This window comes from Entelurus aequoreus, linkage group LG26, assembly GCF_033978785.1.
Source record: "Entelurus aequoreus isolate RoL-2023_Sb linkage group LG26, RoL_Eaeq_v1.1, whole genome shotgun sequence".
NCBI classification, from domain to species: Eukaryota; Metazoa; Chordata; class Actinopteri; order Syngnathiformes; family Syngnathidae; genus Entelurus; species Entelurus aequoreus.
In genome coordinates this window covers 12,497,693-12,521,674 of record NC_084756.1, presented here as the reverse complement: position 1 = coordinate 12,521,674, position 23,982 = coordinate 12,497,693, and the positions used below count along the sequence as shown (strand labels likewise).

The window sequence follows — 23,982 nt, the reverse complement described above, 5'->3', positions numbered from 1 at the left end:
TGTGTGATGTATCATGTTGCATGCATGCACGTGTGATGTATCATGTTGTATGCATGCATGTGTGATGTATCATGTTGCATGCATGCATGTGTGATGTATCATGTTGCATGCATGCATGTGTGATGTATCATGTTGCATGCATGCATGTGTGATGTATCATGTTGCATGCATGCATGTGTGATGTATCATGTTGTATGCATGCATGCATGTGTGATGTATCATGTTGTATGTTCCAAATTAACTCAAACTCAACTCAACAAGTTGTCTTCCTTCGTTTAGGTTTGTGAGACGTAAAATATGGACGTAAAATAAACATAACAAAATAATGTCCATTGTCTATTATACATAAATAAAATAGAAGGTTTAGTGATAGTATTCACAACTACAAATGTTTACGTATATAGAAATAAAACAAAAAAAAACATGAATGTGTCTTAACACTGGTCAAATGTAACGTTGTATGTATTAAAGAAGCTTTGCTCACCAGAGACCTAACAAATAATAAATACAATAACACGACCACAAATACTAAATACAGTTGTGGCCATTTACTGTCTGTAAACCACCAGTTCCATTGGCAGCAAAACAGGCCCAGAGCATAATACTACTACCACCATGCTTGACGATAGACATGGTTTTCCTGGGATTAAAGGCCTCCAAACATATTGCTGGGTATTGTGGCCAAACAGCTCAATTTTTGTTTCATCTGACCACAGAACTTTCCTCCAGAATGTCTTATCTTTGTCCATGTGATGTCAGAAGAAACAAACAACTGTATGCACAATATCTACTTACAAATATATGACCAAGTTTCATAATGAAACTTAGACACCTGGACTTCTTGTCTGCAACAGGAAACAATGACTCGAGCAGCGGCTCAGGGTAGAACGTTCATACTTTATTGTCCAGTCGCTGTTAAAAGTCCAATTTTCACAGCTTATTTACATTTTTTCAGGGTCGATAGTGCCATTTTTTTGAGTAGTCTTTCTCTAATCACCCAAGTGCTTAATGGCTTTTTGAAAATTTAGAAACCATTTAGAATCGGGATGAATAGTAATCACGATTTGCCATCCAAGCAACCTATTTTTAATGGACGCCCCTGCTTATTTCAGCAAGACAATGCTAAGCCATATTATGCACGTGTTACGACAGAGTGCCGGTACTAGACTGGCCTGCCTGTAGTCCACCCCTACTAAACAGACATCTTTGTATACTCCTTACTACTAATCTACTGTAACCACACCAAAATCTGATTTTATTTTATTTTTCTAGTGAGGCCCAAAGTTGAAAAGGTTAAAACAATCACAAGTCATGTTTTGTTTCTCTGTTTGCTTCTGCTGTCATGGGTAATGGAAGCTTTATTCAGAGGCTAAAACCATCCCAATCAATACGCACCGCAGGCCAAGAATAAAGATGGAGGGGAGAGAAAGGAGAACAGGATGCCGCCTAATTTAACGAAATAGACATTACGCAGCGCTCTAAACGCGCCAGGGCGTGAGTAACCATAGACAAATTCATTTAGGGAGCCAAGAGCGTGGTATTGCTTTCATTTAAGAGCAAAGATTAGAGGAAGGGAGGTGCACACAATGGGTGTGAACACAGCAAGCGCACTTCACTTTGAGCTGAGCATTTTTAATTTGATTTGTAGTCTTCTCCCTGCTGAACAGCTGCTGCTGGACGCTCACGTCACCACTTTTCTGTGAAATGTCAACAATGATCTACATAACTCAAAACCAGTGAAGTTGGCACGTTGCGTAAATGGTAAATAAAACCAGAATACAATGATTTGGAAATCCTTTTCAACTTGTATTCAATTGAATAGACTGCAAAGACAAGATACTTAAAGTTCGAACTGAGAAACGTTATTTTTTTGCAAATATTAGCTCATTTGGAATTTGATGCTTGCAACATGCTTCAAAAAAAAGTGGCAAAAAAAGACTGAGAAAGTTATTTGGAACATCCCACAGGTGAACAGGCTAACTGGGAACAGGTGGGTGCCATGATTGGGTATAAAAGCAGCTTCCATGAAATGCTCAGTCATTCACAAACAAGGATGGGGCGAGGGTCACCACTTTGTGAACGAATGCGTGAGCAAATTTTCCAACAGTTTAAGAACAACATTTCTCAACCAGCTATTGCAAGATATTTAGGGATTTCATCATCTACGGTCCCTGATATCATCAAAAGGAAATCCCTGCATGTAAGCGGCAAGCCCGTGACTTTCGATCCCTCAGGCGGTACTGCATCTAAAAGTGACATCAGTGTGTAAAGGATATCACCACATGGGCTCAGGGACACTTCAGAAAACCACTGTCAGTAACTACATCTGTAAGTGCAAGTTAAAACTCTACTATGGAAAACGAAACCCATTCATCAACAACACCCAGAAACGCCGCCAGCTTTGCTGGGCCTGAGCTCATCTAAGATGGACTGATGCAAAGTGGAAAAGTGTTCTGTGGTCTGATGAGTCCACATTTCAAATGTTTTTTGGAAACTGTGGACGTCGTGTCCTCCGGACCAAAGAGGAAAAGAACCATCCGGACTGTTATAGGCGCAAAGTTCAAAAGCCAGCATCTGTGATGGTATGGGTAACTTACACATTTCTGAAGGCACCATTAATGCTGAAAGATACATACAGGTTTTGGAGAAACATATGTTTCCATCCAAGCAACCTCTTTTAAATGGACGCCCCTGCTTATTTCAGCAAGACAATGCCAAGCCACATTCTGCATGTGTTACAACAGCGTGGCTTAATAGGAAAAGAGTGCGGGTACTGGACTCACCTGCCTGTAGTCCAGACCTGTCTCCCATTGGAAATGTGTGGTGCAATATGAAGCCTAAGATACCACAACGTAGACCCCGGACTGTTAAACAACTTAAGCTGTACATCAAGCAAGAATGGGAAAGAATTCCACCTAAAAAGCTTCAAAAATTGGTCTCCTCAGTTCCCAAACATTTACTGTGTTGTTAAAAGGAAAAGCCATGTAACACAGCAGGGTCGTTTTTTTTATAGGGTGCCATTTGGACTTCATAACTTGTAAAAAATAAATAGTTGATTTACCAATATTTTTATGTTCTATTGTATACATGACATATGTAACTTGCTGAAAAACATATTGGTCGAACTCAGGCACCTAAATCATATTATATCAATTATAATCAAATTTAGTTTAAATTTAAAATGAATGATTGCTGTAGGGTGGATTTGAACCGGAATCTCCCACATGCCAACCTGCATCCTTATCCGTTATACTATGCTGCTTCTGCTGTGAATTGGTGAGAGAACATACTGAATTTACCACTGAAATCGTAACACTTCACACTGAAAAGCATTAACACTGTACTTTTAACACCAATGTATTTGCTGTATATGATATTTTGCAACAGCAGTGATGATTAACCAAGAATTATGAAAGAAACTGCTGTTGAATGCATAATAGCACTACATATACATTGTGATAAGTCAACATTACTATATACATGTCCACTCTGTTAGGTTGATGTCCACCGTGTTAGTTGAATGAGGCTAACACGGTGGACACTAACACGGTGGACATTTTGAGCTAAAGTTAGCCTTCAGCCTGCCTGTGTTAACATAACAGCTAGCATGGACTTGAATAATTGATAAGAAATCTATAATTTCACACAAACATGTTTTGAAAAATTTCAATTTGATTGATCTCCTTATTATTTAGGCCTAACAGAGTGGACATGTTATGTTCAACCACATTAAATTCACTTCATAAAAACATCAACATCAGATAGTAAGAGAGCTAAAAAACCACACAGCTTACCAGAGTTGAGTTTCCCGCCACTGGTGTGATGTTACCTGATGAGAATGATGTCACTGACAAATGTGGTTGTTTTCTTAAAGGGACAGTAACGCAACTTAACAGAGTGGACAGCGACCACAGGGACAGACATAGAACCTTATTTTTTTGTAATTCTTTTTACGATTTTGATAATATACACCATATGACTAAAGAGAGCTTGTCTATGATAATTATATCATAACAAAAAAAAATTAAAAATATATGTTTTTATTTGTTATTTTCTAGATTAAAGTTGAATAAACAGCACCAGGGACATGGCAAAATCGCATAATAGAACTTTAACAAAAGCTTTAAAAAATATATATTCTAATGTTTGAAGCCCATATCACTGTATTTATGATAGACAACAATTTACCATACACAAAGAAACTAATGGAATGAGCAATTGTAAATATTTTGAGAAAATATGACATGATTTATACTGGGGACGCAAAAGGCACCATATAAAAAAAATGACCCAGCAGTAAAAAATGCCCCTGTGCCAACTTTTTTGCAATGTGTTGCTGCCATAAAATTTGAAGTTAATGATTATTTGAAAAAAAAGACAACGTTTCTCAGTTTGAACATTACATATCTTGTCTTTGCAGTCTATTCAATTGAATATAAGTTGAAAAGGATTTGCAAATCATTGTATTCTGTTTTTATTTACCATTTACACAACGTGCCAACTTCACTGGTTTTGGGTTTTGTAAATCATGCCTCTCACCTGGGTAGTAGAAGGATGAGGATGTATTCCCCCAAGTTAGTACAATTTGACAGCATATTTAAAACCGGCAATGGCGACAACGACCCGAAAAGACAATTGGTTTCACCCCCTTTCTGTTCTATATATATTTTTTTCTATTTTTCGGCTATAACAAGATTCCATCAATCGACATCCTAATAACAGCCGACATTGTACAGTGAGTGATTTTTTTTTTATTATGTGTGTCGGCTCTCATGGAGTCTGCAGTGAGTAATAATCAGTGATCTTGAAAAACAAAGCAAACATCCTCATGCGTTTATGAAATGCATGCGCCACATAAGCTTAAAGTAAGCAAAATATGTAAATAGTAAATGTAATTATAAATATGCATTTTACTACATTGCATTTTTTTAAGGGCTTTTACAGCATTAATAGTCCGACTCTCCTTGGCTCCATTGTAAGCGGACGTATTTACGCATTAATTTAGAATGCATAAAAACAAGAAAAACATTGGTGTACTTGTCTTAGATAATGATTGTGAGTACTAAACAAAAATCCAAAAAAAGTACAATTTTATTGATCTCTGTCACTGTCACGTGGAGGATTATTTTAGAATTAAAGGCCTACTGAAAGCCACTACTACCGACCACGCAGTCTGATAGTTTATATATCAATGATGAAATCTTAACATTGCAACACATGCCAATACGGCCGGGTTAACTTATAAAGTGCGATTTTAAATTTCCCGCTAAACTTCCGGTTGAAAACGTCTATGTATGATGACGTATGCGCGTGACGTAGCCAGTGAAACAGAAGTATCGGTACCCCCATTGAAAACAATACAAAATAGCTCTGTTTTCATCTCATAATTCCACAGTATTCTGGACATCTGTGTTGGTGAATCTTTTGCAATTTGTTTAATGAACAATGGAGACTGCAAAGAAGAAAGTTGTAGGTGGGATCGGTGTATTAGCGGCTGGCTGTAGCAACACAACCAGGAGGACTTACTTGGATAGCAGACGCGCTAGCCGACGCTAGCCGCCAACCGCACGGATGATCGGGTGAAGTCCTTCGTTGCGCCGTCGATCGCTGGAACGCAGGTGAGCACGGGTGTTGATGAGCAGATGAGGGCTGGCTGGCGTAGGTGGAGCGCTAATGTTTTTATCATAGCTCTGTGAGGTCCCGTTGCTAAGTTAGCTTCAATGGCGTAGTTAGCAACAGCATTGTTAAGCTTTGCCAGGCTGAGAATTATTAACCGTGTAGTTATACATGTACATGGTTTAATAGTATTGTTGATCTTCAGTCTATCCTTCCAGTCAGGGATTTATTTATTTTGTTTCTATCTGCATTTGAGCCAGATGCTATCACGTTAGCTCAGTAGCTAAAGACCTTCGCCGATGTATTGTCGTGGAGATAAAAGTCACTGTGAATGTCCATTTCGCATTCTCGACTCTCATTTTCAAGAGGATATAGTATCCGAGGTGGTTTAAAATACAAATCCGTGATCCACAATATAAAAAGGAGAGAGTGTGGAATTCAATGAGCCAGCTTGTACCTAAGTTACGGTCAGAGCGAAAAAAGATATGTCTTGCACTGCATTCTAATCCGTCACTCTAATGTTCCTCATCCACAAATCTTTCATTCTCGCTCAAATTAATGGGGTAATTGTTGCTTTCTCTGTCCGAAACGCTCTAGCTGCATTGAAAACAATGGGGAAATATGAGGAGGCGAACAACTGACTACGTCACGCTACTTCCGGTAGGGGCAAGGCTTTTTTTTATCAGAGACCAAAAGTTGAGAACTTTATCGTCGTTGTTCTCTACTAAATCCTTTCAGCAAAAATATGACAATATCGCGAAATGATCAAGTATGACACATAGAATGGATCTGCTATCCCCGTTTAAATAAAAAAAAATCATTTCAGTAGGCCTTTAAGCATCCCCTAATGCAGGGGTGTCAAACTCATTTTAGATCAGGGGCCACATGGAGAAACATCTACTCCCAAGTGGGCCGAACTGGGAAAATCACGGCATGATAACTTAAAAATAAAGACAACTTCAGATTGTTTTCTTTGTTTAAAAATAGAACACGCACATTTTGAAACTGTACAAATTATAATGTTGTTTTTTTTCTCACTTACATGTTGCGGCTAATAGTATTCTATCTTTATTTGTCGTTATTTATATTTTCTGAATAAATTATGTGATACTGTTCATCAGTCAACTCATTGGTGTTCATTTTCAATCTATCAAGATGAAAAAATTATATCAAAATCAAATAACAGGATGTTGTTTATGTAGTTGGATCATTTTCCTCGACTGATGCACTATAACATGTGGTTTATTTTGTACATATGTAGCATCATCTACACAGATACAAAGAATTGCTATTGCGACATCCAGTGGACACATTTAGAACGGCTGTTTCTTTCCTTTAAAACATTTCAGGTTAAATAAATACTATATTAATAATAAATAAATACAGTCTATTATACAGCATTATTCACAAGTGAATAATATAAATACAGTCTATTATACAGCATTATTCGCATGTGAATAATATAAATACAGTCTATTATACAGCATTATTCACATGTGAATAGTATAAATACAGTCTATTATACAGCATTATTCACATGTGAATAATATAAATACAGTATTATACAGCATTATTCGCATGTGAATAATATAAATACAGTCTATTATACAGCATTATTCACATGTGAATAATATAAATACAGTCTATTATACAGCATTATTCACATGTGAATAATATAAATACAGTCTATTATACAGCATTATTCACATGTGAATAATATAAATACAGTCTATTATACAGCATTATGCGCATGTGAATAATACAAATACAGTCTATTATACAGCATTATGCACATGTGAATAATATAAATACAGTCTATTATGCAGCATTATTTAAATGTGAATAATATAAATACAGTCTATTATACAGCATTATGCACATGTGAATAATATAAATACAGTCTATTATACAGCATTATTCACATGTGAATAGTATAAATACAGTCTATTATACAGCATTATTCACATGTGAATAATATAAATACAGTCTATTATAAAGCATTATTCACATGTGAATAATATAAATACAGTCTATTATACATTCAAGTACAGTCAAAAAGGAACATATGCATTATAAAGTCTGATGGCTGTCGGTATACTTAGCAAACTCATCCTGCGGGCTGAATAAAACCTGTTCACGGGCCTGATCCGGCCCTCGGGCCGTGTGTTTGACAACACTGCCCTAATGCAAAGGCCCGGCTGGCATCTCGACAAGAGAGTGTTATTTTACAGAGTAATATCTAGGTTTCACCAACCCAATATAAAACTGGAACAGTGACCGCAAAACTGTTGCATTGTAGAATGGCCCCTGATATGCAAAACAACATTTTGGACCAATTGCAGCCACAACCACAGAAGTTGATCGTGGCTAAATTGAATGTAAAGATACAGAATAGGCAAAAGGCCTCTCTCCAAGCTACCTTTGCAATTTGCAAGACAAGATTGGATATGATAAAGATGGGTAGAGAGCACAAGCAAAAGGTTGCAGTACTCCAGCAACAGCACCAATGATTGCTCTAGGAACTCCAAAACCAACTTGGACTGCCAGGAGAGGGCAAGGTAGGGAAGGTACCAGCCAGGAGGCTGATAAGGGGGTGCTGGCAAAGATGGTAAAAAGGATGACCAATTAAGGTCCGGCACCATGGCCTCAGTGCTGTGGACAGAGCACTCAAGAGAAGCAGTACTTTATGAAAATCCGATCCAATCCAATCCCCTTTATTTATATGGCACTATTAACAACAAAACTGTCTCCAGAGTGCTGCACATATAAAAGAAACAGTAAAAATGTATCAAATCACAAGCATTTAAAATGAAACAAGTAAACCAAAAATAAAAATAGCAGAATAAAAGACAATAAAATTGAATAAAACAATAAAAACAAATCAATATAATAGAATAAAACAATACAAGACACAGAGGACCACAATATTTAAAAGCCAGAGAATAAAACTGGGTTTTAAGACCAGACCTAAAACGTTCAACAGTGGGGGGCCATTCTGACATGAGGGGGCAGAACATTCCAAAGTTTAGGACCAACAACAGAGAAGGTTCCTGTCTCCCCTGGTTTTAAACCTTGTTTTAGGCCCCACAAGTTGGAACTGGCCCTCAGACTTCAACGCGCGAGCTGGAGGTCCGCGATATATTTTGGGGCCAGTCCATTCAAAGCTTTAAAAGCAAACAGTACAATTTTAAAATCAATTCTAAGATAAACAGGAAGCCAATGCAGAGAAGGGAGAATAGGGGTGCCGTGCTCCCTTTTTTTGGTTCCCGTTAAAAAGTCGGGCCGCAGAGTTCTGGACTAACTGTAAGCGTGACTGTGCATTTTTATTTATTCCAGTGTAAAGTGCATTACAGTAGTCCAGACGTGATGAGATAAAAGCATGCATGACCTGTTCAAATTGTTAAAAAGGTAGAAAATAATTAATCTTTGATAAAAGCCGAAGGTGATAAAAACAACGGCGTTTATTTGTTTGACTAATTTAAAACCATGGTCTATAATGACTCCAAGGCCAGTGACTGTAGTTTGAAAGAAGCAGTAGTTAGCCACACGGTATTTTACTGAAAAATACAAGACAAAAATAAGGAGGTAGAATAATCGGCTTTTGTACTCTTATCAGGCACTTGCTTTTTCCAAGGCTGAAGTTAGATGCTTCAAAGGCGTCTTTCTGTATGTTTGTGAGCATACTGCTCTCTTTGTTTCATAGAAGGCAGCTGAATAATGATATAATATTTATAAACAGTTATAAATAGCTGATCGTTTTCCAAACGTTTTAACGCGCGTGATGTTGTCTGGAGGTAAAACCTTATTGCCATTTTCAAGAAATAATTGGAAAACAGGCACGATTCCCTGTTCAGCGTCAGGTCTGCACTGCAAAAACTGAAATCTAAGTACGATTAAATATCTCAAATAAGGGTGATATTTGCTTATTTTCTGTCTGATAAAATAATTCTTCTCACTAAGCAGATTTTATGTTAGAGTGTTTTACTTGTTTTAATTGTTTTGGTCCTAAATGATCTCAGTAAGATATTACAGCTTGTTGCTGAGATTTTATGACCTATATTGAGTAAAACAACTTTTTTAAAGTAATCATTTCTTATTTCAAGCATGAACAAAAAAAAATCATGACTTTGACACAATTGTGTCTCAAAATTAAAACAGATGACAGCCAAATGGACTTTGCAGTTTTATTTTCAATGAAACAAGAGAAAATATGTACTCATATAGTAGTACAGTTGGCACAGTACAGCAAACTGACAATTAATATTTAAACATTTAACATGTGACATTTCTAACAATTTTGACCAGAAAAGGTTCATGCGCATTCAGATAAAGTCTTCAAAATTACAATTAAAACATTTTTGGCCGGGGGCCGGGCTGTATATATGCGCACTAATTGACTGAAAGAGCACGCACTTGGCGCGATGATGGCATGTTGTCGATGGAAAACTGCATTTTTAGACAATATAATTTGCCTGAGCGGCTAGTAGACCACGAGAGTTGCCTTTCCATTAAGAAAAATAAACTAGTTTTTAGTATAAGTTTGCTGGTTTCAAGAAATGTAATGCAGAGCGCATATCATTATGTCAAGATAACGGCACTAGCATTTACTTCATTTAAGAATATTTTTCAACATATTGAGCAAAAAGGTCTCTTTTTTTTTCTACCAAGAAAAGTGCACTTGTTATTAGTGAGAATATTCTTTTTTAAGGTATTTTGGGGTTCATTGAGGTTAGCTAATTATACTTGTTTTGGAAAGTCTAGACAAGCCAAATTTTCTTGTTCTATTGGCAGATAATTTTGCTTAGTTCAAATAAAATACTAATAAATAATAATTTTTTCTTGTTTTTGAAGACTGACTTTTTGCAGTGTGAGCGGATTCTGTCGTCTGGCTGGTCTGTAGTCAGATTTTGGCGTGATTTTGACAGGGTCACAATTTTTTATCAAACCGACATCATATTTATGGGATGCCCACAGGTGGGCCGTAGTTAACAGTGGACTGGAGCAGGTACTCGAGCCAAAGTCATGCAAACTGAATCATGCGAAATGGCGACAGTCGGTAAAGCCTGAACATCTGTCGCGAGGGCAGTCTGGTAAGCATCAAGAGATGGAGAGTAACTGAGTCGTTAGTGGTGGCAGGTAGCCAGTCATTAGCTTGTAGGAAGTGCAAAACAAAATAACCATTGTCCTGCCACTGAATGTTAGAATATTTGGCCAGCGAGATGTGTGGAGTTGAGTCATGGACCTGGAAGTATGCCAATTGAATGGAAGACAAAGTAACGCTAGCTCGATAGTCCGCACCTGCAGTGTAACAGTTAGCTTGTCCAGGAATGTGTCAGCATAAGGTTCATCCAGACCTCGAGAAACATGTGTGGTGGAGTTTGGTGGTACGTTTAATTTGGAGGCCTTTAGGGAATTTGGGTGTCCAAGAGGTACGGCAACCGTTGGCCATCTTCAAAGGGCATCACCCACTCGTAGACGTACAAGGGCCAGAGTGATGTCAGTTAAAGCATGCTGGGCGTCAGTAACGTGTCAGCGTTAGCCGAGTCAGTGATCCCAATACCATCAGGCGTACATGTCAAAACCATCCCCATTTTTAGCATTAGGTCGCGATAAGAAAGATTTACCAGACATTTTGATGAAACTACAAATTGATGTTGGGTTGAAGACGTGACACCGTCGTATTTCCAGGTGACTGGGTGCGAGAGGGGTATACACACAGACTCGTTGTCCGCGTATTGAGAGGTAACAGTGTCGGCTGAGCGGTACCAACAGATTAGTAGTTCTGACAACCGAATTTGTAGCACCAGAATCTACAAAAAGGGAATTTGTTTTCATCATTTATAACCATGGTAACAGTGGGGAACTTCAGGTAGGCATTACTGTACAACAGGTTGTAGTAGTGTAGTGTGTGCAGGTGTGTTGTGTAGGTGCATATCACCATCTGATGTTTCGACACAAGGGTCTACATCGAGTCAGTCGGAAGTGTTGCTCATGACTCCAGGGCCTCCCCACCAGTTGTGGTCATTAAATGGTAGGTAAGAGTCTATGTTGTTGTGCTTGTCTGGATCGTGTCGCTAGCCATTGCCATGGCCGCGGCTTTGTTGAGCCCCTTTTCTTGACAAAACAGTCTCTAGCCCAATGATCAGGGCGGCCACAACTGAAGCAGATGCTATCGCCAAGCGTCTGAAAGGGCGGGCCACTGATTCCTCAACGGTAGTCATCTCGACCAACTCGGTGGCGTTGGTGTTGCTATTAGTGGGACAGAGGGAGGTGGTCATTATTGCGTGGATGCACTTCGCCTCGCATCAAGTTGAGCGCTGTGGTGCATCGTCAACACGCTTGCTCTTGTTCTCCGCTTCTTTCTTTTCAGCATGCATGGCGTGCTTTAGACATTTGATTCCAGCCACTCACAATTGACCGTCGCCTTAAGCGGAGGGCGGAGGCCATTGACAAGAGAAGTTCCTTCGAAGTGGCCCAAATTGGGACCCCAATCTACGGGTCGTCGATGACCACAGTTAACAGCCCATACCTTTTCAAACCGGCAGTAGTATTTTTCAACGGGCTCGGCCTGACTGTTTGCAGCGGAAGACAGCGTCCAGATCAGATTGCGGTGGAAACGCCTCCTCAATGTGGGCGAGTATGCAATTGACGTGTTTCCCATGCAACATTATCGTCCCAGACGGGTTGGGCGGCTCTTAAATTTTGGTTTGCCGATACTTAGACCAGAGCTGAGACTGGCAAAGTCGACGGAGCCCAGTATTCGTTTTAGAATGGTGGTGATTTCGCCGCCAGTAGGACGCCATGTGTGGACAAAGGCACTGAACGCGTTGCGGAACGCTGTTCTGTTATTTTTGACAGGTGGAAGTTTGTTCTTTGCCGCTTTGATGAGCTGTGGATCATGTAGCGGTTGACCAGGACTTGGAAACTCGATCATAGGCTAAGGAAGGCGGAAGTTGATGGCGCTGCCTTTTTTCAAGGACGGAGGCCACAACCCGTGTTGAAAAGTTCATTTTTTGACTGCTGTCGTTGGATGTGCCAGGTCTGGCGTTATGTCAGATAGTTCATCATCGCCACCATCATACGCAACATGACTTCTGGCCTGGTCTGTCTTTTCTTTATTTTCGCTGGTCTGATGGCGGCCTGTGGCGGTTCAAGGGGGTGCAGCATTTTTGGCGCGGTGGCTTCAAGCAGCACAGGCTGTGGTGGGGGAGCAGGAAGGTCAGGAGGAGCGTCGTTCTGCGGATGTTGGTGGCCTAGAGAGCCCAGTTGTCAAACAAAGCCGCCGACTTGTCATCAGTCGTGGACAACCTCGGGCAAAGGGAGTTGACAGTTGACAGGGGCAAGGGGGCGTAGGGTAGTGGAGAAACAAAAGGGTTACTAGCAGAGAGTTGTGCAAATGGTGCTGTGCTTGTGGTGGGTCAGGGGTTTTAGACTGTAATGAATTACCAACAGTGTTCGCACTTTGTCATTGCTTTTCTTTGACTACATTTTCTCAACCTGCATTCAAACATCCACACTTTCAAACTCGTTACATGTTGTCGGTGCTTTTGTACATTTTTCACTCTCACTTTTTCTTTTCTCTCACACTCATCATGTGCACTCTTCAACCTTTCTTCTGAGTCAATTGCCTTGAACTCAGACTTCCTTTCACAAAAAAACCCAGTTCGACCCAATCTTCAATGCATTCGAGACAGTTTTTCCCATATTTGGCTTTCATGGCCATTAAAAATCGATGAAGACCATTGAACTTAGATTTACTGACGTTCGATCCGATCATTATTTCAGTCCCGTCAAGTCCAAGACTTGGCCACTCGAGCCTATGTACTGCAATTGTCAGTAAGCGAACCACTCAGCTTACGTACTGCGATTTTCTTTAAGGAACGAAACTTGCGTACTATTATTTTTGCAAGCCGTTTACGTACTATTTTTTGGTAAAGTTTTCTTTAAGTGGAAGATGTCTCTCCAACCCAGATGAAATTGTCGCTTACATTACGTTTACCTTACCACGCCAAAGCAGAAGCAGACAAACTTTTACTGCCAGCGTATAGTTTAAATATGACACATGTCACCGGACTTCTACCAAGGGTACCTAACCCCAAGAAAATGTAAAAACTCAGGACTAGTTCAAGGATGTCAATTATGTTTGTAATATGTCTTTCAAATGAACATTTTACATTACAGAGTTTAGTATTTTGTAGATAACTGAGGCACCGAGTCACGGCTGGTCCTCCTGTCCGTTCAGCGGGTTGGAGGCAGACGTCTCCGTTTTAGTCTGGATGATCAATCACAGTCCGCGATCTGTTCCCGTGGTCGTTACGGGCATACCACTCTCTGTTTCCGAGTTGTATTCTAAATTTTATAATCAAGTAGTCAAAAAAAATGGTCTTTCTAGATTTATTTGAGAAGCTTGAGCATCTCAAAGGGTACAGTTTACATTCACAGCAAGAGTGTAAGGAAACGCGGGCAAAGTGAGAGATGTGTCATTTGTTTTACAATACAAGCGGGAGGGATGGAGTAACCTTTGACACTGAACAAATGTATAAGCACATGGATTGTGCATTGGTACATGCAGTTCTTCTCAAGGCTATAGCATCATATGTTAGGTTTGCATCAAAAACTAAAAGCACAGTAGGTTAGTTTTTGACTAAAACAATGCCTAAATGTTATACGATGGCATATAAATGTTTTCCAACACATCCAAAGAAAACCAACAATACTCCATTTACATTCTGTTACATGACTATTAACCAAATATTAATGATATTGTTATTATAAACGCTAACACAGACAAACTATTTATAGCAGGGTCGTGATCACAAGCTTGTGTGCCAATGTTGACATTATGGACTGATCAGTTGCTTCCTCGTTTCCTTGCTCGTCAAACTTTATTGTAGATCATAAATCATGCCTCTCACCCGGATAGTATAAGGATGAGTACATATTCCCACAAGTTGGTACAATTTGCAGCAGACATTGCACAGTAAGAGATGTTGTATTTAGGGGGTGATCAAGGGTGATGGGTCAAAGGCAGAGAATAATTTTGCCACACTTTGTGTGTGTGTGACAATCATTAGTACTTTAACTTTAACTTTATTATGTTTGTCGGCTCTCATGGAGTGAGTAATAATCAGTGATGTTGAAAAAAAAGCGAATGTCGTCATCCATCCATTTTCTAACGCTTGTCCCTTACGGGTTCGCAAGGGGTGCTGGAGCCTATCTCAGCTGCACACGGGCGGAAGGCGGGGTAAACCCTGGACAAGTCGCCACCTCATCGCAGGGCCAACACAAATAGACAGACAACATTCAGCGCAACATATGCTTAATGTGAGCAAAATATGTAAATATTAAATGTAATTATAAATGTGCCTTTACTACATTGCATATATACTTACAGCATGTGTGTTTGGAAGTTTTTTAAGGGCTTTTATAGGCAGAAGAAAGCTACTCCCATAGGCTCCATTCCAAGCTGACATTTGACAACATTTATTTACTATTTAGAATGCATAAAAACAAGAAACATCTATGTGTTCTTGTCTTACATTATGATTGCGAATGATTGGCATTTTATTCAAAAAAGTGCAGTTACCTTTTAATGACCCGTAAACCGGAGGATTATTTTAGAGTGCAACATATGCTGGCATTTCGACATAAGCGTATTATAATTCAGAGTATTATACAGGTTTCATCAATCCAATTTAAAACTGGAACAGGCGAAATGGAACTTAAGCATTTGACAGCAAAACTGCTGCATTGTTAAAGGGCCCATGATATGCAAAACCAACTTTTCTTACCTATTGGTACAGTACTTGCTGTTGTGTATTTGGGATCTACATGGATCCCGAAAAATTTAAATTAAACCATGAAGGCATTGTGGATATATTTATAAAATAATCTTGCCTTCCTTAGTACTTCCTCCAAACGAGTTGTTTGGGATTTGCTCTGCCCTGTGACGTCAGCGGATGTCTCCATATACAGCTGTGGTCAAACGTTTACTTGTAAAGAAACATTTTTGTTTCATCTGACATCACATGGACAAAGATCAGACCTTCTGGGGTAAAATTCTGTGGTCAGATGAAACAAAAATGGAGCTGTTTGGCCACAATACCCAGCAATATATTTGGAGGAGAAAAGGCGAGGCCTTTAAACCCAGGAACACCAAACCTACCATCAAGCATGGTGGTGGTAGTATCATGCTCTGGGCCTGTTATGCTGCTAATAGAACTGGTGCTTTATAGAGAGTACATGGGATGGCATGTCCATGTCAACAAACCAACAAATTTAGCTGAACTGCACCAATATTGTCAAGAGGAGTGGTCCAGAATTAAACCAGAAGCTTGCCAGAACGTTGTGGATGGCTACCAAAAGTGCCTTATTGCAGTGAAACTTGCCAAGGGACATGTAAGCAAATATTAACATTGCTGTATGTATACTTTTGACCCAGCAGATTTGGTCACATTTTCAGTAGACCCATAATAAATTCATAAAAGAACCAAACTTCATGAATGTTTTTTGTGACCAACAAGTATGTGCTCCAATCACTCTATCACAAAACAATAAGAGTTGTAGAAATTATTGGAAACTCAAGACAGCCATGACATTATGTTCTTTACAAGTGTATGTAAACTTTTGACCATGACTGTATATCAAAAGTTGTGAGGCAGGAACCCCAGAAGCAAGGCAGATAGGTTTAAAATATACATTAAAAACAATGTATTTTTTATACCACAGTAACAGACAAAGAAAAATGGCAAAAGGTCATCAACAGAAAGCAAAGCAAAAGGCTTAAAAAAAATACGAAGTATAGCACAGGCAAAAAAAAAAAAAAAAGCGAATAAACCGTGAATAGTCCAAAAACAAACAGCAAGCAATACCGCTTGAAAAAGGTAACTGAAAAAAAAGTAAAAACAAAAAGTCTGGACACAAGAGCAAATGCTCGGGAGCAAGAAGCCAGGAGCACAATATCTGAAAATACTTGCAAAAGCTGCGATAGTAACGTCCAAGCAACGATCCACACCAAGCAAATGCAGCACACTGCTTAAGAAGGCTTACCGTAATTTCCGGACTATAAGCCGCACCTGACTATAAGCCGCACCAGCTAAATTTAGGGGAAAATACAGATTGCTCCATATATAAGCCGCACCCGACTATAAGCCGCAGGGTTTTGATGTGTAATTAGCGTAGTATATAGGGGTTCCTGCTACCACGGAGGGGATTGTCGGGACAGAGATGACTGTTTGGGAACGCAAAGCGTCCCATTTATTAACAATAAATCTTTCAATCATTCAATCAAACTTTCACATCTTTGACATGGCGAACAGCATTCGTGCAGAGTACAAATAATACAACGGTGCAAAGTAATACAAAGTGCTCGCCTGTACGTTATCAAAATAACTAGCCTACCGGTATATGGAAAGTCAGTCTTTAATCATTGTGTCATCGTCTTCCTCCTGCGTACTAAAACCACCGAAATCCTCTTCGTCGGTGTCGGAGAAGAACAGGCCGTAAATAAGCCGCACCCTTGTATAAGCCGCAGGGACCAGAACGAGGGGAAAAAGTAGCGGCTTATAGTCCGGAAATTACGGTAATGTCCTGATCGGTATCAGGTGTGACTCTTGGCTCAGCCCCCGCATCAGACCCAGCAATGTCTACAAACAAACAAACAGGTGAAAAATAGAACACTGGCCACGAAAGCAGTAACAAATACAAAAACTACAAAAATCATAACCACAATATATGGTATCAATTTGTAGTATACCGTATTTTTCGGAGTATAAGTCGCACCGGCCGAAAATGCATAATAAAGAAGGAAAAAAACATATATAAGTTGCACTGGAGTATAAGTCACATTTTTGGGGGAAATTTAATTGAAAGGCAATTTAAAATAAATAAAGAATAGTGAACAACAGGCTGAATAAGTGTACGTTATATGAGGCATAAATAACCAACTGAGAACGTGCCTGGTATGTTAACGTAACATATTATGGTAAGAGTCATTCAAATAACTATAACATATAGAACATGCTATACGTTTACCAAACAATCTGTCACTCCTAATCGCTAAATCCCATGAAATCTTATACGTCTAGTCTCTTACGGGAATGAGCTAAATAATATTATTTGATATTTTACGGTAATGTGTTAATAATTTCACACATAAGTCGCTCCTGAGTGTAAGTCGCACCCCCGGCCAAACTATGAAAAAAACTGTGACTTATAGTCCGAAAAATACGGTAGTTGTAGTCGGCCTTGTAATCAAAAAGCTCCTTCTTTTTCGCTATCCTCTTGTTGTGGGGCAGACTGGCTCGTACATGCACATGCATCCTTCGCTGTTGCCATTTCTGATACAAAGGAGTGTACAGTGTTGGTCATCTTACCTTAAAACGAGTAATTAATTACAGTTGCAAATTACTTCTCCCAAAACATAATTGAGTTCATAACTCAGTTACCTCATTGCAAGAGTAATTAGTAACTCAGCAAAGTAGCTGTGGCAATATTTGTTCATTTCATTATTTTATGCGCTATTGCTCTATATGGCCTGACGGATGGATCGCTGCGGGGTACGTGAGAAACCCGTGGGATAAAAGGAGCATCATGTGCCTTTCGGTGCTTCCCGTCGAGGACGTGGAAGACATCTGTCTATCTGGAATTGTGATCGCAGGGCATCTGCTGATTGGGCTGGGCATTGCTTTGGTGTATCATCAGATTTGGAAGACGATGGCAGCCGATCAAAGTGCCCAAAGGCTCGCAAAATACAGCATGAAATAATTTTAGATTAAAACTGTTTTGAGCAAATAAATGACATGCATGTGTTACACTGCAGAGAATGACTCATTTCCCCTGCAACATATTTATTTTTGCCAAAACGGGAAAAAATAGGTTAGCAGTAGCAGATTTGATGCATTCCTTGTGCACTTCCTCATCACAGATTGACTTTCTCCTTTACCAGATTACAATTACACATGTATTGTAAACCCATATTACAATAGTACTTAAACCAATACTATTGCAATTCACAACATTACTTTTGCTCTATTTGTGCAGTTTTTCCCTACATCTATCATCTTTATAAATTTATAAAATCACAATATACATTTTGCTTAATCATTAAAGACCTAAATGACCTCATTAAAGACCTAAATGACCTCATTAAAGACCTAAATGACCTCTAAGTACTATGTTAATAGTGCTTTTAACTATTCTTTTTAATGCCATTTTTATCTTCACTGACTTCCATGAACTGTATGCATTGACCTACTCGCCTAGTGGTTAGAGCAGGGGTGTCAAACGTAAGGCCCGTGGGCCGGATCAGGCCCGTGAACAGGTTTTATCCGGCCCGCGGGATGAGTTTACTAAGTATAAAAATGAGCCGAAATTTTTGAATGAAAGAAACTGCTGTTTTAATTGTGTCCACTAGATGTCACAATAGCAATTATTTGTGTCTTTCTAGATTATGCTACATATGTAAAAAAAATAAAAAAATATACCACACGATGTACGCAAACTACATAAATAACATCCTGTAATTTGATTTTTATATATATTTTTTAATAATAATAATAATAATAATAGATTTTATTTGTAAAAAGCACTTTACATTGAGTAAACAACCTCAAAGTGCTACAGTGTATTAAAAAAATAAAATAAAATAAATAAATAAATTAGAAAAAATAAAAAGATAATAAAAAAAAAAAAAAAAACTACAACAGCCAAATAGCTAAAACTAGTATGCATATATCTAAAAAAAAAAAAAGGCTTTTTTAAAAAGAAGGGTTTTAAGCCTTTTTTAAAAGCATCCACAGTCTGTGGTGCCCTCAGGTGGTCAGGGAGAGCGTTCCACAGACTGGGAGCAGCGGAGCAGAAAGCCCGGTCTCCCATTGTTCACTGAAGTTGTCTTTATTTTTAAGTTATCGTGCCGTGATTTCACCAGTCCGGCCCACTTGGGAGTAGATTTTTCTCCATGTGGCCCCCCATCTAAAATGAGTTTGACACCCCTGGGTTAGAGTGTCCGCCCTGAGATCGGTAGGTTGTGAGTTCAAACCCCGGCCGAGTCATACCAAAGACTATAAAAATGGTACCCGTTACCTCCCTGCTTGGCACTCTGCATCAAGGGTTGGAATTGGGGCTTAAATCACCAAACATGATTTCCGGGCGCGGCCACCGCTGCTGCCCCCAAAAATGGATTAACTCGCTGGAATATAAAGACAATATAACATACATCCATAAATGTGGATGCATATGCAAAAGTGCAATATGTCTATCTGTACAGTAATCTATTTATTTATATCTGCACCTTATTGCACTTTTATCCTGCACTACAACGAGCTAATGCAACACACGTTTGTTCTTATCTGTACTGTAAAGTTCAAATTTGAATGACAATAAAATGAAGTCTAAGTCTATGTAGACCACAAGAAGTTTTACATGTAAAAAAAAAAAAATATAATATGACTCCTTTACTCACATATGAACTTGTGTGGTGTTCGGGTCTCCGGGACCCGTTTTCATTTTTTATTAAAAGAAAAATGATACAATTAATTAATTTTTCAAACTGAGACTCACTGACTTTGGCTCAGAATACATATTTAATGAACACACACCATACACCCCCCCCCTACACATTTCTATTACATATAAGATGTCTGGGTCCACTGGACCCGGGGCTAATAGAAGTGTGGAAATTGATGTTCTGTGTACCACACACACACACACACACATACTGGTTATCATGGAGACCGAATTTTTGATCATCACTTGTGGGGACCACCCTTTCTACAGGTTGTGGAGGCATAAAAAAAAATGAGGTAAAATGGCCACTGCCCAGTTAGCTCATACACGTCTTTAAATCTCTGGATTGATGAAGTAATGTGCTGATCATTCTTACTGGGGACCCTGGGGAAAAAGAGTTAATATGGTTCATGGGGACCAAATTTAAATAATTTTGCATAATTCACACACAATTGTATGTGACTACTGAGGACAATTTAAAACAAATCCAAATGAAATATGACATGATGGTCAGAATACAGCACTACAGCTGTCCTCTTATAGGAAGTTTCACCACTTAAATGTTCAAGCAAATCCTGCATCTTCCGTGACATTACTGAAAACTGCTATTCAGCAGTAATCAAGTTGTCTGCAACTCCAACTACCATATATAGAAGGATGGAACATTCTGAATGTGAATCATACTTTAAGGTAATAATGTTTTATATATCATGCTGTATGAACATGTCATCCTAAGAACACTAAACCAGATTTTGTTTTTGGAAACATATATGAGTTTTAACTAAGGATGGATACCATACAGAATCACAGTACTATTAATGCCAGGATAACAAATGTTTCACTTTTCAAGACAATTAATTTTCTCTTTGACCAATATTTTAAACACGTAAACAAAGTAACCCAAATTTCCCAGTTGTGGGATCAATAAAGGATTATCTTATCTTACCTTAAACCACATCTTCAGAATGGATTTGACTATCATTTAAAAAGGTTTCCCTTTAGGGCAGTGGTCCCCAACCTTTTTGTAGCTGGGGACTGGTCAACGCTTGAAAATGTGTCCCACGGACACATTTTTTCATTAAGAAATACAATAATGTGTGCTTACGGACTGTATCCCTGCAGAATGTATTGATATATATTGATATATAATGTATATATTGTGTTTTTTATGTTGATTTAATAAAACAATTTATTTATTTTTTTTGTATTTCTTGCGCGGCCCGGTACCAATCGGTCCGCGGCCCGGTGGTTGGGGACCACTGCTTTAGGGAACCTGTTTTTTTGTCCCCATACCGTCAGAGGTCCCCTAAAGGTGTGTAAACAGAGCGATGTCCCCATTAAGTAAGCATTGCCAGAACACACACACCCGCACACACAGCAGGCCTAGACAAGCGGTAGAAAATGGATGGATGAATTTTTATACTATTTGTATACTATTTCACTCCAACCAGAATTTAATTGGATTAGATTAGATTTTTGATTAATACGAATACATAATAATTTGCTGACTGCGAATGGACGTTAGCCACTAGCTATCAGCAAAATAACTGAATAGCCAGAATAAAATTGTGTCTTATTTGTTTTAAATATAAATATTTCCTGCTTAACTTAACAAACTACAAATGAACCCATTTATTTAACAGAAGTCTGTCTCGCTTATCTTAAATACGCACCATCAGAATGTCGACTATTCAAAGACACCCCTACTTGTTTCCATAACCACATCCAGCTACTGTATATCACTCGCTGTTGTTTTCCCAGCTGTGCTAAAAGGCAGACACAAAGAGATCATATGGCTACAACCTTAATGCCAACGATAATAGACATCCAGGTACCAAAGAAGATGGGTTCACTGACACCAGCAAGTAATGCTCATTGAAAACCTCTCCTGAGAGACTCCGCTGCTCCTCAGGCTGTTACACCGGACGTTTACTGTTCAAGGATGTAAATATAACTTGTGAGTCCTCTGAGGCGTCTTTTTGTGCCCCCTGTCAGCTCCCAATGTGACAGACATCTTGTGTGTATTAGCCGTCTAGGATGTACTTGAGAAGGAGGTCAACAGTGCATAATCATTGACTTTATCTGTAAAATGTCACCAAACACAGCTGTCTTAGGATCATAACATTCCGAAGCCCATGAAAGAAATGCAGATGGTGCTTTTTTTTTTTTTTAAAGCAGCTGCCTCAGTATAAAGCACTCGATGTTTATTCTGTGAACAACGTCTCATTATAATTCCGACGTCTTGGCAGCACAGCTTTCAGAGGATATTCCATGTCTCCGAGATGCTCCTTGAAATACCCTTCTAAAGTCTACTCTGTTATGATGCATGCGTCTTCTAATGAGAACCTGCTTCCTTTGCCAGGTACATACGGACCAGAGGAGGGCTGGGCGTCCGCCTTCCCAGAATGTAAGGAAAGAAAACAATCGCCAATCAATATCGTGGACCAGGACACCAAAGTATCCACTGAGTTCCAGGAACTAACACTAGAGGGCTTCGATAAGGAATCTTCAAATAAGACGACTATGAAGAACACCGGAAAAACAGGTAAGCAAATAACGTCTTTTCACCTGTACCTGTTTAGTAGGAATAAATGTTATTGTGGTACAAAACCCAAAACCAGTGAAGTTGGCACGTTGTGTAAATGGTAAATAAAAACAAAATACAATGATTTGCAAATCCTTTTCAATTTATATTCAATTGAATGGACTGCAAAGACAATATATGTATAAAGGGTTTTTAAAACCAGGTCCGGTCCAGATAATGTCCAAGTCGGGTTCTGGGAACACAACAGATTGCATATAATTTATAAACAAAATGACATTTTCAAAAAAAACAATTTATGTACAGTCCAGATTATGTTCAGGTCACTCAAAATTAGGGAACACAACAACAGATAGCATATAATCTATAAACATAATTACACTTTCAACATAAGCCTTTGAGGACTTCCCATCTTTTTTTATGTTTTTTGGCATCATTATCGTTTTCAACCATGTAACTTTCTAAAGTTAAAAAATACTGAATAAATGTTTTAAAAAAGTAATACTAAGTGAATATCTGTTTTTGGCCTTAAAAATAAACCTTTTACCGAGTACTATAACTGGTCTGGTGAAGATAAGGTCGTTTTTTGTTTTTTTTAGATAAGTTAAATAAATATTTTCTTGGATAATAAAGAAAGTAAAACAATATAAAAATAATTACATTAAAAAAAAAAAAAAGTAATTAAATGAAAATGTTAGTGGACCAGCAGCACATACAATCAAGTGTGCTTCAGGGACGGTGTCCCTTGCAGAAGTGTCGTCCATGTTGTGGGAGCCAGAGTATTGGTAGCAGAAGGAAGCAACCCCTTTTGTGTGAGTGGGTGTGTATGAGTGTGAATGGGGGAGGGAGGGTTTTTTTTGGGTTGATGCACTAGTTGAAAGTGTATCGTGTGTTTTTTCTATGTTGATTTAATAAAAAAAAAAAAAAAAAAAAAAAAAAAAAAAATTAAAAAAAAAAAGACAATATATGTAATGTTCGAACTGAGAAACGTAATTTATATAGTAAATAATCATTAATTTAGAATTGAATGGCATCCCTACAAAAAGTTGTCAAAGGGGCATTGTTACCACTGTGTTACATAGCCTTTCCTTTTAATAACACTCAGTAAACGTTTGGGAACTGAGGACACCAATTTTTGAAAATTTTCAGGTGGAATTATTTCCCATTCTTGCTTGATGTGCAGCTTAAGTTGTCTACGTTGTGGTATTTTAGGCTTCATATTACGCCACACATTTTTAATGGGAGACAGGTCTGGACTACAGGCAGGCCAGTCTAGTACCCGCACTCTTTTACTATGAAGCCATAGTAAAAGATTTGAC

General features: G+C 38.7%; 1 protein-coding gene across 1 annotated transcript in view; it reads left to right on the top strand.

Annotated features, from left to right (window-relative positions):
* Nucleotides 1-23,982, top strand: part of LOC133643376 (receptor-type tyrosine-protein phosphatase gamma-like) — a 705,805-nt gene that overhangs the window by 387,568 nt on the left and 294,255 nt on the right. Inside the window, exon 4 of the mRNA XM_062037895.1 lies at nt 22,484-22,666. Within this exon, the coding sequence (XP_061893879.1) occupies nt 22,484-22,666 (183 nt within the window). The remainder of the gene's footprint in view (nt 1-22,483; nt 22,667-23,982) is intronic.